General features: G+C 50.0%; 1 protein-coding gene across 5 annotated transcripts in view; it reads left to right on the top strand.

Annotated features, from left to right (window-relative positions):
* ADAP1 (ArfGAP with dual PH domains 1) overlaps positions 1-12,061 on the top strand; it is a 70,217-nt gene extending 58,156 nt beyond the window's left edge. For all 5 annotated transcript variants that reach the window (XM_083799487.1, XM_083799486.1, XM_083799485.1 and 2 more), the window contains 7 exons: positions 743-855; positions 3,430-3,576; positions 8,091-8,174; positions 8,640-8,702; positions 9,099-9,170; positions 9,475-9,703; positions 10,065-12,061. In XM_083799487.1, coding sequence (XP_083655613.1) covers positions 743-855; positions 3,430-3,576; positions 8,091-8,174; positions 8,640-8,702; positions 9,099-9,170; positions 9,475-9,703; positions 10,065-10,093 — 737 coding nt within the window. In that variant the 3' untranslated portion in view covers positions 10,094-12,061. The remainder of the gene's footprint in view (positions 1-742; positions 856-3,429; positions 3,577-8,090; positions 8,175-8,639; positions 8,703-9,098; positions 9,171-9,474; positions 9,704-10,064) is intronic.
* The last annotated feature ends 691 nt before the right edge of the window (positions 12,062-12,752 follow it).

Consider the following 12,752-nt stretch of genomic DNA (forward strand, 5'->3'; position numbering starts at 1 on the left):
CTGAAAAGCAGGTTGAATGAGGATTTTCTGTACACCACCATTCATAGCGCTCAGATGAAGGACAGGCTGCTTGCGATTCCATAGTCACTTCCACTTACTAGAACAAATGAAAAATAGTTACAAGTTGTTATAACGTGCAATTTTTAATTTAAAATCCTCCCTTCTGAGAGCCAAAACCAGAAATCTGAAAGGATTGAAATTAAGAGAAAGGGGAACGCTTTTTTCAGTGGGACTTTTTAATAATTGTGTCTTAAACAGCTGGAAGAAGACTATCCAACCCCTCTGCTGATATTCATAAAGCTTTTATTGGACAGTTCTTGGAGGTTCCTGTTTTTCGTCAGTGCAGGAGGCCCCATCCTCCCTGCCCTCCTCTTGCTCCAGAAGTGCTATTTCCATGAGTTGTGAGAGGTGGTGCCAGGAGCTGTGGTGGGGTTGTCCCTTGGGAACAAGGGCTCAAGTCTTTGCCCATACCGCAGCACGTGGTGCATGGTGCAAGTCCCCCTTTACCTGTCACGTCGCTGTATCGGAGCGTGGAGATCTCTGACGCACAAGAGCTTGGGAAAGAGCATCAGAGTGAGAAAGGCAAATCCGAAGGAAAAAGCCTGTTTATTCTGTCTTGTGCAGTCCAGCCACACCTTTGATCTACTTGGTGTTGATGTCAAAGTTCTCCTTTTCTTTACCCTATCTCTTTTGTCAGTGAAGTGTTTTATCCCTGGGTCTCAGCAATTGCTTTCTGCTGCAGGGTACCGAGAAGGATTCCTGTGGAAGAGAGGACGTGACAACGGGCAATTCCTAAGCCGAAAATTTGTGTTATCGGAGAGGGAAGGTGCGCTGAAGTACTTCAACAAAAATGACGTGAGTTTCTGGGGTTGCTCTGTGTGGATGGGGGATCACAGCTGTAAGAACATCTGCGAAGAAGTAATTTCTGGGCCACTGTTTAATTTATAGGGTTACAGAGTTTTCATAGCACTGAGTCACCGATCGGTCCAGGAAAAGGTACCAGCTTGCCAGCCTCATTGTAGTGTATGCTCTTGGTCCACCACCACAGTCACAGTGAGACACCCTAAATGACCATTTTACACCCTCCTGCTGTGTTTTAAAGTCCATAAGGCTTTCCCTAAACCGCCAATGAAGGAGTTTTTCTCAGCTCTGTCTGTGTATGATCCAGTTGAGATGGATTTTGTGTCTGTGGCTAGCTAGTGGCAAAGGTAACGCCACCTCATGGGGGTCACTGGGGTCTGAAACCTCCTTTAAGTGACATGGCAAGCAATCCAGAGGGAAAGTCCTCAGGTTTTTCTCTTTCACTTTCAAGCGGTAGAAGCATTTGTCTTTTTCCCCAGAGCAGATTTCATTTATTGTAAGTGAGATACAGAGCTATTACCATGAAAATTGGATGGGTGATGAATGGACAGACACTCTACTACTCTGTACCACATAATGGAGGGAGCTGAGGTGTTTTCCTCTGATCTTTTAGTCTCCCCTGAAACCTTCAATGTGTCTTGATCACCTTCAGAGAGGGTAATGCTTCCATCACAGCTGTGCATCAAGCTCCAGTAAAACACTGACAGCCATCCAGACAGAGCCATCAGCAAGTCTCTAAAAATATCTGGTGCAATTGTTGTGTTGTGATGGGGGCATCACTGGCCATGCGTGCAGAGGAGGGGACCATCCAGCCACTCTTTTCCGTGCCCAGTGACCAGCTTAGGTAGCGCTGTCTTCATTTTCAGCTTTGTGAGGGGTGGTGCAATTATGCATCCTGACAGGAGACAGCCAGTCGTAAGTGAGGGAGAAGTGAAAGTCCCAAATCCAGCCCCAATTTAGTTGCTATTAACTGCTATGGTGTGGCTTAAGGCTTTTTTTTTTTTTTTTTGCCTCACTGGTGACCATATAGCCATGGTGGGAACTGCACTGCCACGGCGCATCCTCTCTGCCGGGATTTCCCCGCCGCGGTCACCCACGGCGAGTTGGCCTCCACGTTAAGTCCCCAAGTTCCCGAAGCAGCTCTGGAATCTCCTCCCATGCAGGGACTTCCCTGTGGCACTGGGGGGGACCATGGCTCCGCTGCGTGGCCTTTTGTCCCCAAGCACTGTCCCCTGGCTGTGTCCCAGGCTGCGTGTCAGCCACCATCCTTATCCTGCGTGCAGAAATGAGCAGTGGAAGGCTACCGAGGAGTTTTCTTCTGTTTCTTGAGATTTCAAGTCCTGTCACACCGTGATGCTTCAGGCAGTGGGAGCATTGGGTTGAAATTAGTCGCCACCCACAAAGCTGTTCAGCTCCCTCTGAAAAATCCTTCTGGTTTTGTCCCCATTGCAGCAGAATAAAGCGATACCAACTTGGCCAAGTGCCATCTAGCTTCCAGGGAGATGGAGCCTCTCTCATCTGTGTGTCCCAGCGCTGCTGTCTGGAGACGCTCACGTCTTCATGCCTGGGTTGAGTCGCATCCCATGGAGTGGGAATTGGCCCTGGGGGGGTTCTCCTCTAGCTAATTGCAGCTGTAAGTCAGGAGACTTAGCACGGCCTAAAGCCGGTGTTACAAAGAGCATAATCTGTATTTCTCAGAATGGTTAATTTCTCTGTTGTATTCATTCCATCCTAAAAGGGCGGTGAGCTTCTAGCCCTGGTTTGTAGGAAGACACTGTGCTGCAAAATACAGGTGACCTGCCACAGAGGGTGAGGATGGGGTTGGTGCTTGGGAAGGGCCTGACCCAGACTCACTGCTAGGCTAATCTACCCCAGAGGTGGTTGTGAGGTGTACGTTTGTTCCTCCGGAAAGCAAATACCCAGTTTAGAGGGCAAATGGAGGAGCAGAGTCAGAAGCCAGTGACTTGTGTGGAAGGATGGGACCGGTGGGGACATGGGCATGGTGTCCCTGGCAGTCAGGTCTGATGTTCTTGGGCAAGGGTGAACTGGCTGTGGGTGCTTGAGATGCAGAAAGCATTCTGGCCTGTTAGTTAGCAGTCTGTGCTTTTTTTTTTTTTTTGTCTGTCTGATTGGTTTTCTTTCTTCTTTAATAGTGCTCATCCAGGTGTAAATGCTGGTCATTTATCATTATGTAAAGAGGCTGGAGGAAATCTGTGAGTCAGGAGACAATGGAATTAGAAGCAGGGAGAAGAGGCATGAAGTTGCTTGTCTTTCATAGCACAATATCCTTTCCTGAGACCTGACTTGATCTTGCTTCTGGGCTGAAATCTTTCTCCCCTTGAACTTTACTGAATTTCACAGAACAGCAGAGCATTTTCCCAAGCTGGTAGAAAGCACTCGTCGCTGCCTGAGCAAAGCCTCAGATATATTATCACCAGGCAGTTTTGTGTGCTGGGCGTCGTGTTGTAGCTAATGGCCTCAATCACGAGTTTGTTTCTGACACAGTGAACTGCTTTCTGGTTTGAAAGCCAATTCTCAGGTGTTTGCTCACTCAGCTGTGTTTTTCAGGCAAAAGAACCCAAAGCAATTATGAAGATTGAACATTTAAATGCAACTTTCCAGCCTGCAAAAATTGGGAACCCGCACGGACTACAGATCACTTACTTGAAGGACAATAGCACAAGGAACATCTTTGTTTATCACGAAGATGGCAAGGTGAGAGCATGGAGGTAACAAGGGCTTGTTTGAGGTCCTGTGCAGAGCCAACCTGGGTCACACCTGCCTCTAACCCAGCTGGGACTTGCTGGGGGATATGGGAGGGATGTGGAGCTTTCTAAAATGGAAATCTGTGGAGAAGAGGGCTCAGGGGCCTGGGGCATTTCTTTGCACAAGGAGGACAGTGGGACACAGAGGTCAGGGCAGTGAGAGGAGGGTCACTGTCCTCCTGGAGGGTGTCAGAGGGGACCTGTCCATGGGGTCACCATGAAAGAACCCTGAGAGTCATCACACTGCCCCATTGGACTCAGCAGCTGCAGGTTGGGGTTTTGTCTCCATGCACTGGTGTGCATGCAGAGAGCAGAACCAGGTGAGTCTGCAGTGATGCCATCTCACAGGCATATCTTCATCTCTTTCGTCCACCAAATATTTGGGTTCCCCATAAAATAGCAGCCCTGGAGTGGCCAATAAACCCAAACCTAAAACTATCATGCTCATGTTGCGTTTACATCCTTTGATGTTACATTTAGCTAAGGGCCCTGTCTGTCTGTGAGGCTTTCTGGGGCAATCCCATGTGGACCAGCACAGCAGGTCCCCCGGGCTTTGTGGAATTGTCTGGATGCACAGCCTGTTCTCCGTTCACCCAGGTGTGGGGAGCCAGCCAGCCTTGCTAGCAGTAAGCAGTCCGTGCTCACAGCAGAGCCACTTGTCTCCAGACCATAGTCCAGTCATGCCACCAAAAACCAAGGTGCTCTTGATTTGAGGACGAGCACAGGAAATAAAAGGAAGGAGCTCTTTCCTGTGAAAGCTGAATCCCACCATCGTGCTGCTGTCTGTGGTTTGCTGGCAGTCTGCTCAGCAGAGTTGGGATTTTGCTGTTAATTGGCTTAGATTTAAAAGGATGATTTTTCAGCCAAGGCCCTGCATGGAAGGAGCATTTTGTGATGTTCAGGCCATTGCTGTAGGCAGGACTGCCAGGTCTGAATTTCTGCTCCCACGGGTTGAACACGGTTGCTCCTGCCTCCGTTAGGGTGTGTGGGCAGGAAGCTCACTGATGCCATCTGATAACACCTAAGCTGAATGCCTCTCGACTTCCTTGAAATTTCTTTGCCCTTTTGGCTGATTGAGGAGTGCAAGAAGGTCAAACACCCTGTGGTAATAACCCCAAAACTCACTGGAGCGAGGCACTCAAGAGGATCAAGGCTGAAGGGCCAGCCTGGGTCACCCTGCTGCTGCCCCAGAGCTCCAGGGGCTGGGGCAGCTCCGTGCAGCTGGGGGGTTCGTTAGCGCCTACCCATCACCAGATGGACCGAGCCAGCTGAGGTGAGCCTGAGGCACCTGCTAGAGATGGACACCGGGTCTGCTGGAAATGAAATGAAGAGCAACACACCTTGTGTGTGAGCGGGAGGGGCTGAGGAGCTCGCTCTTTCACTTTAGGACACAACAGCTGAAGCTTTAGGCCGGAGCACCACAGGTGAAGGCTGTGCGCATCACACCGCATGTCCATTAAACTAAAAATGATCCAGGAGTTCTACCTGGCACCATTTTCCAGTGCAAACAAGGCCATAGTAGAGCTCTGCCTGTTTTGCCAGGAGAAGGGTTGGTTTGTTAAAGGCCACTAGACATTTCGATGGCCTGAGCTGGAGGCAGGGAGGTGCAGGAGAGGAGAGCAGTGGGCTTTGAGTTACAGCTCTCGCACACCGTACCATCAGGACCTGCTCTGATGGTTGAAGGCAGGCAGGCTGGCAGGGCTCCAGGCACGCTGTGGCTCGTAGGAAATCTGCAGAAGCTGATTTCCCACCGCACTGAGCTCCTGTCTGGGCCTGAAGCTCCCTCTGCAGGACTTCTGGAAGCCATCACAGGAGCAGCTCAGAAAGCTGCCGTGTGCTGCTGCCATCCCTGAAGTTATCGTCATCCTTAGCATCCTCAGAGGTGGGCTGGATCTCCAGGGAAGGTCACCCTTCAGGGTGCAGATCGGTATCTTTGAATCTTCTCTGGTCAAATCATCTGAGTGCTCTTCCCCGATGCTGCTGAGCAACACCAGGGGCTTTCAGGACGGGCAGAGACGGCATGGGGGATCAGTCAGCAACAGCAGGAGTTTGTTGCTCGAGCTCCAGGGACTGACGAGCAGGAGGAACAATGAGAAGTTGTATTTTTGTCCAGTCTGAGATCGCATTGGCAGTGCAGGTAACTCAGGTTCGGGACAGAGACTGGAGGGACACCCAGGTGGCACCATCAGGCCTGTGAGGTGGGGTCTGCAGTGGCACCGGCAGTAAATCAGGAAGAAGCTGAGAGCCTGCAAGAGCCATCTGCAAAGGTACTGCCAGTAGTTTGTTTTCTGTGCTTGCTCTGAGACGTAAATCAGTTAAAGGAATCTCTACTAACGAGCTCATGAGACAACACTTTCCTGTCCAAAACCACCGAGCAGTTTAAAGTTGTTCTTGTACATCAGATATATCCTCACCAAATCTGTGGTGGTGTTCATGATTATAAATGCAGAAAACCTTTAGCAAGTGAGCCTCCTGGCTTTGCAGACACAGGTAGAGGCTTGTGTAAAGAAAGGTGGTGTAGCAATGGGTGATTCATGCTCTAAGAAACGATCAATTGTCTGAAGTCCATGAGAGTTTCATCCTCTGCTTTTCTGCAGGGTGAAACCCTACCTCACATCCCAGTCAAGGAGGCGACCCTCAGGCAGGACATCCAGTAGCCATGCAACTGGTGATTGTATGAAATATCACCGTTTTAAAATTACAGCTTATTTTTCGTTACCTCCAGGCTGTTATGGTCATCATTAACTTGAGGAGCCAGTTCCTTCTGCCGATCCTCTTTGTGCTGCTATCTGGGGTCTGCTTAGCTGCTTAAGGTAGAAAAGCAAGTGATAAGTTAAGTAAAACCTCAGACAAGTAGGTCAGAGTTTTCCAAAATGCTGTTTGTGTATGTCCTGTTATGTTTTTTCCCCTTTCAACTTGAAATAGGTTACAAGCCAAAGCAGAACATCGGCACTTTTAGAGGATGGCTATTTGCTACATTAAATCATTTTTAAGATACCTCAAGTTCAACTCCTTAAAACTGAGATATTCAAAATTACAAATAAGAGCCTTTTTTTCCCCCCCCTCAATCATTTTAAAGTATGTAAAAATTTACATCTTACCAAAGGCTGACTTCTACTTGGTTACGGTATTTCCTACACTACAGCAACCTCACCTAGAAGGTCGGTTATCTTAGGATCATGCCTGGCTCACAGAACACTTCACACGTGTTAATAACAGCCAGTGCATCCGTCTCCTTCATAACCACAACTATTTTGGAGGGGAAAAGAATGGAAGGAGATGTTTTCCATGGAAAGGAAGAAGTGCCACAGTGTCTGGGAATTGAGCTGGGACTTCAATATCATTGTGCTTTTCCATAGAGGTCTCAAGGATATGACCGGTGGTCTGCAGTACAAGGTTAAGGAGATATTTGGTCACTCTTTTAGCAAAATACAGAACTATATTGTTACGGCCTCCAAATCTGGGGAGGATTCAGGCATTAAAAGTTTCCTCACATGCTCTGCATTCAGAAGGATGGGAATGGTGATGGGGAGCGGGCTGCGGTGGTGTCAGGATCGCTTTGGACCTGCAAGCAAACGGGGTGCAACGGGGGTAAAACAACATGTTCCCAGGATCAGGCTCGCTGCTGGGCTCAGCATATCCACAGTGGGCTTCACCAGCTCTTTGTGCACCAGGAGGAGGGGTTGGGGCCACCAAGCACCCCCTGCATGTCCTGCTCCTCGTCCTGGAGCTCCCCGGTGCTTTGGGCTCCACTAATCCTAAGCGGTGGCTCCTGACTCACCTGAAATCTCATTTCAAGCCGCCAGCTGGGTTTTCCTCTGCTGACCTTCCGCCTCCCACAAACACTACTTAAGCAGATGGGGAGCTAGGATGAGAAGTGCTACCAGTTTTCTGAGCCCTGCAAGCATCTTTTACAGAAAAATGATGCTTGGGCAGTGGCTATGGCACATAAAGGGTGATGTCCATTGCAGATTATGGAGGTAGTTTGCTCAGAGGTGATGGCTCATCCTGCGTACTGCCTGGGCACCTCACTGTGCTGTCCATGGGGCAGGGAGCACAAGCCTCTGCAGAAAAACCCTGGGTGCTCACTGGGTGCCCCATGCAGGCTGTGAAGCCCAGGAGAGCAGCTAGCTGCTCCCTGGCCTTCACCCGTTTGCTGCAGCCCCTCTGTGTGAGGCTGCCCTGCAAGCAGCTCCCCTGCTCCGCTGGGTGAGCCCAGGCTGCTGTGGCTGGAAGCAGGGTTATTGCTGCCATGAGCCTCTCACTGCAGCTTTATCCTCTCTTTTATGTTTTATGCTTTTTTTTTCTTTTTCTTTTTCTTTTTCTTTTTTTTGAGGGCTGCCACTAAACCCCACTCTTGTCACTTGGGACAAAGTGCTGGGAGAGCTGAAATGAAGCAGGACCACATTATTTCGTTACGTGCAGACTATGTGACTTGCTGTTCTTTTCCTTTCTCGTTATTAGGAAATCGTGGATTGGTTCAATGCCATTCGGGCAGCACGTTTTCATTATTTACAAGTGGCGTTCCCTGGAGCCAGCGACGCTGATGTGAGTTTTCCTGCATTTTTTTTTTCCTTACTCATTTTTATAATCTTGTTAAAAAGCAGGAAAGCTTGGGAGTGCTCCATCCTTCAATGTGTGCTGTACAATTACCATTATTTTGGTGCAAGAGACTTTAGACCATTTTCAGACAAAAAGTTCTACGGGGTAAATACTAAAAACTGAAAGGAGGGAGCCTTACCGGGCTGCTGTGGTATAGGTGGCTGGCTCATTTGCCTAGAATTGCCAACAAAAACCAACAAATAAACCCACCCCCTTCTCCAGAAGCTTTAATAGAGTTGCTGTTCTGTCCAGTGGTCAGTGAGAAGGTTTGGGTTCCCGTGGGATCTGGTGGCAGAGGGGTTGGGTGGGCTTAGGTGGGGGCTTGCCCCCATCCAGGAACCCCCATGGCTGCCTGATTCCCCCCCCAACTGATGCCTGGTTCTTCTTTCTCTCCTGTTTGGGTTGTTCCAGCTGGTGCCAAAGCTTTCTAGAAACTACCTGAAGGAAGGATACATGGAGAAAACGGGGCCAAAGGTAGGGTATGAATGTTTCTGCAATACCCCCAAAACCAAGGCTTTCTCTGTACTGGGTGGAGAGAGGTCTGCTGGTGGGACACTCACCCTCACTGGAGAGGTGAAGCCATAACGCTGTGATCACGTTAATAAGCATTTCACCCCCACACTTTGGGTTTGGAAGCAGAGGTTAAAAAATCCAAAAGTACCACAGACCAGCCCACCTCATTTCCCTGATTGCTGGCCATTTCTGCAAGCCCGCCTGGTGCATCTGGCCCCAGAAACTGCCTTTCCGAAACTGTCCCAACCCTCCTGGGTCCTCCAAGCTGCCTGACACAACCCCAGTGCCCTGGGTCGTGCCCAGTGAGAAAGGTGCTGCTTATTTTGGTGTGTAATCTGTCACTTCTTGACTCTTCAGCAAACAGAAGGATTCAAGAAGCGGTGGTTCACCATGGATGACCGAAGACTCATGTATTTCAAAGATCCCCTGGTAAGACGAAGGAGCCTGGGCTGTCTGCAGGGCATCATCTGCAGTAAAGCCCAGGCTGGCACTCACCAAAATGCTTGAGCAACCCTCACCAACTGCAGATTTTTCTGCACCTGGATTATGCATTCCTGGTGGGGGGGCTGGGGGGGCAGGTCCCAAGTCCTGGGTGCTGCTGGTGGGGAGCTCCATGGGGCCACCGGTGTTTTGGTGCTTGGCTGCTGCACTTTGCACTTCTGGCCATGTGCAGAGCAAGCCCATGAGATGGATTTTCATCTGCATCCTGCCTCACTGCTCCACTGTCTTCTAGGATGCCTTTGCAAGAGGGGAGGTGTTTATTGGGAGCAAGGAAAACAGCTACAAAGTTCTGGAAGGGCTCCCGCCATCCACGCAGGGAAATCACTGGCAGCACGGCATCACCATCGTCACCCCGGACAGGAAATTCCTCTTCGCCTGTGAGACAGAGGACGACCAGCTGGAGTGGATCACCACCTTCCAGAAGGTTATAAGCAGGCCGATGCTGCCTCAGGAATACGCAGGTGTGTGCTCACGAGGTCTGGAGAACAGCCTCGTCCCGTTTATTTCCCATTTGTTAGAGGGCGGGGTGGATGGAGAGGGGTCAGGGATGCAATGACTGTGGGGGCTCCCTTGCACGTAGTGTGAGCAGCCTCTGCGAGGCTCACTTTTGGAGGAGGAGGATGGTGTCCTGCTGCTTCCCTCCTCCTCACCCTGTGGTGATGTCCACAGTACTGTAAGGACAATCGGTCACCCAGTTATGAGGATAATTAGACCCGAAGAGCATCAGCAGCACAAGGTCTGCCCACAGAGCTGGGCTTGTGCTCATGGTGCTCCTGGCTTTAACTTTGTTTTCTCTGTTTGTTTTTTCTGTTGTTGTTTCAGTGGAAGCCCATTTCAAGCATAAACCTTAGATGGGACTGGCTGGTCAGACCTGAGGAATGAGCTTCTGTTTACAACACAACATGGTTTTATTTGAAATGTTAAAAATAATTATTAATAATAATAACAGTAATAATAATAATAATACTTCCCTTTCCCTTCATCATTCACTTGATCATGTTGGAAGCCAAGAAGGGCAGCAGCAAAATGTGAGAGATGCTGATTCAACCCGAAATTTGTTTCCATGGCTCCCCCCTGCACCTCGTGTCCACGTGCAGCCGATTTGGGTGTCTCCTGCAGCAGGTACCTGCCTCGAGGACCTTCCTGGCTGGAAGGGGTGCCCCACCATGGGATGACGAAGAGTCTTGGTGGCACATCACATGGGTGCGGGGCTTTCTCTGGACAATGTGGTCCGTGGCCAGTGCAAAAACCCAAAAGGGTTCCTTGCGGCAAGTGGTGACTGTTTTGGGGGACAAGAGGATGTGCTCCTTCCCTCCTGCCCACTCAGACGCCCTCTCTGAGGCGCTGCTGGGTGGCGGGGTTGGTGGTAAGCTGCTTTTCTTCCCCTGTGGCTCAGTGCTGCTTCAGTTCTGTGGGAGATGCGGCCCCAGGGCTGAGCTGCCTGCTCTGGTGGCAGAGCTCAGCCAAGGCCCAGCCTCACCAGAGGGCTTCGTCTGGGTCAGCCTTGGTCCCGCTGCTGCTACAGGCGTCCGCCCGCTCCTCCTGCTGACCCAGCTCCCTGCCAGCCATTTACCAGGGGAGACTGCGAGTCCCTGAGATGCTGACATCCTAACGGGATGCGAAGCATGACCCTAAAGACATGAAGGAGAGAAAACATTGTCTTTAAATGTAGGAAGCTGCAGCCGTTCATTGGCAGGGGAGTTTGGAGGTGACCAAACCGTGTGAGAAGGCAGTGTTGTGCGTCCTGCTCGCCCACATCCTCCAGACCCTTAAAACACGAAGAAGTGCCAGAGCTCAGAGCATCTTAAATCAACTCCTGGTAGTAAGTTTGTCCCTGCGTTCCTCCCCACGGACAGTACTTTCCATGCAGAGCCCCGGCCGCTTCCACCCTTCCATCCCCGTTTGTGCCAAGGTGAAACTCCTCCTCCTGCTTCCCCGAAAGGGACAGGGGAGTGCTGCCCTTCCCAGCTGAGCCCACCTGTCCTCTGGAAGCCACCACCGGTATCACCGTGGCCGCTTCCTCACGGTGTCCATGTGGGCATGGCCCCGGCAGAGAGGCAGCAGGGGCCGTGCCTGTGTGTGGTCCAGGCTGGAGGTGCTGCGGGGACAATGGGCATGCGCCTCCTGGGCAGCTCGGGTGGAAATGGAGCCCAAGTTTGGCTTGCGTGGTCTTGTGGCATGTAAATGTTGCTAAATGACTGATCCTCCCGCTGTCGTAGAGGTAAACTATAAATAAATTGGGTGTGGGTGAGTGCCACGCCTCCTAAGTGGTGGCGATGCTGTCTCTGGGCTAGTTTCCAACAGAGGCTTCTTGCCCCCCAGCCGGGCTGTCGCTGTCTTTTTGGGGCCGGGTTGGTTGGGGTTGAGCTTTGGGCTGGATTGTGCCCAGTGCGAGGGCAGGTGCCTCCCTTCAGCCCTGCTGGCTGCTGACACGGTGCTTCTGCAAACTGGTTGTTGCACTTTTTTCCCCCAATTCATCCCTTGATATTTTTTTTGGTTAGTTTTTTTTTCTGAAAGATAAAAAAGCTGCTTGAAGTGACATTTCAGCGATGTTTTGAGCACTGTAACTGATGCGGGCGGGGGGCGACGCGTTTGTGGTGGTTGGGCTGGGACCTGCACAGAACATGCTGAATTTTTACCTGAAAAAATGTTTTTCTGCATCCATTGAGTAACAGACCGAGACACTGATCTGTCCGACGCGTTCCTTACGTTGGTGTTTGTAACCGAACCCATCTCACGGGCTGTGTACGTTTGTTATGTCACTGGTAAGACAACTGTGGTACTAAATGTCATTCGCACCAATAAATTATGATGTCAGACGGGTGGCAGTGTCGTCCTGGCTCTGCGGGAGAGGTAAGACGGGGGCTTAAAACCAAACCAAAACCCCGGTGAGGCGAGGTGTGAAGGGTGCTGGTAGAGTGCTGGGCACCCACAGCACCACGCGGCCCCCTGGGGCTGCCCGAGGGGTGGGCTGGGGGTGGGTGGATGTGTGAAATAAGCGTGTTATGTAACACAGCGTCCGTGTGTGTACAGAGCTGTACTGCAGTTAGCCATGATACATTTTTATGTATGCATACACACATAAAATATCTTTCATAGAACCCACACAGGCACACAAATATAAACCCCATTTCGTGCTATAGGATGCTGTGTGCAAAATAGATTTTTTGTGTGTATGTATATATATATTAAAATAGTTAGTAAGAGCATATGCATGCATGGCTTTATGCATCTATTAAAATATACGTTTATAGAAATCTAATTTAATTTACAAATATATAAATATCTTACACATGTACATACATACGTTGCCTGTTCATCTATAGCTGGTGCTATAGCCTTTTTATAACTAGATTTATTAATTTTTAACAAAAAGCATGCACCTGGGTGTTTATTTTATAATTATATAAAATTTATAAACGTATTGTTCTATGTAATTCAAACTAAGTATAGTGCATAGAAACATATGCACACACACATACATAGCGCTCTATGTGCGCGTATGTGTAA

The sequence above is a fragment of the Anser anser genome (assembly GCF_964211835.1).
Source record: "Anser anser genome assembly, chromosome: 15".
Taxonomy (NCBI): domain Eukaryota; kingdom Metazoa; phylum Chordata; class Aves; order Anseriformes; family Anatidae; genus Anser; species Anser anser.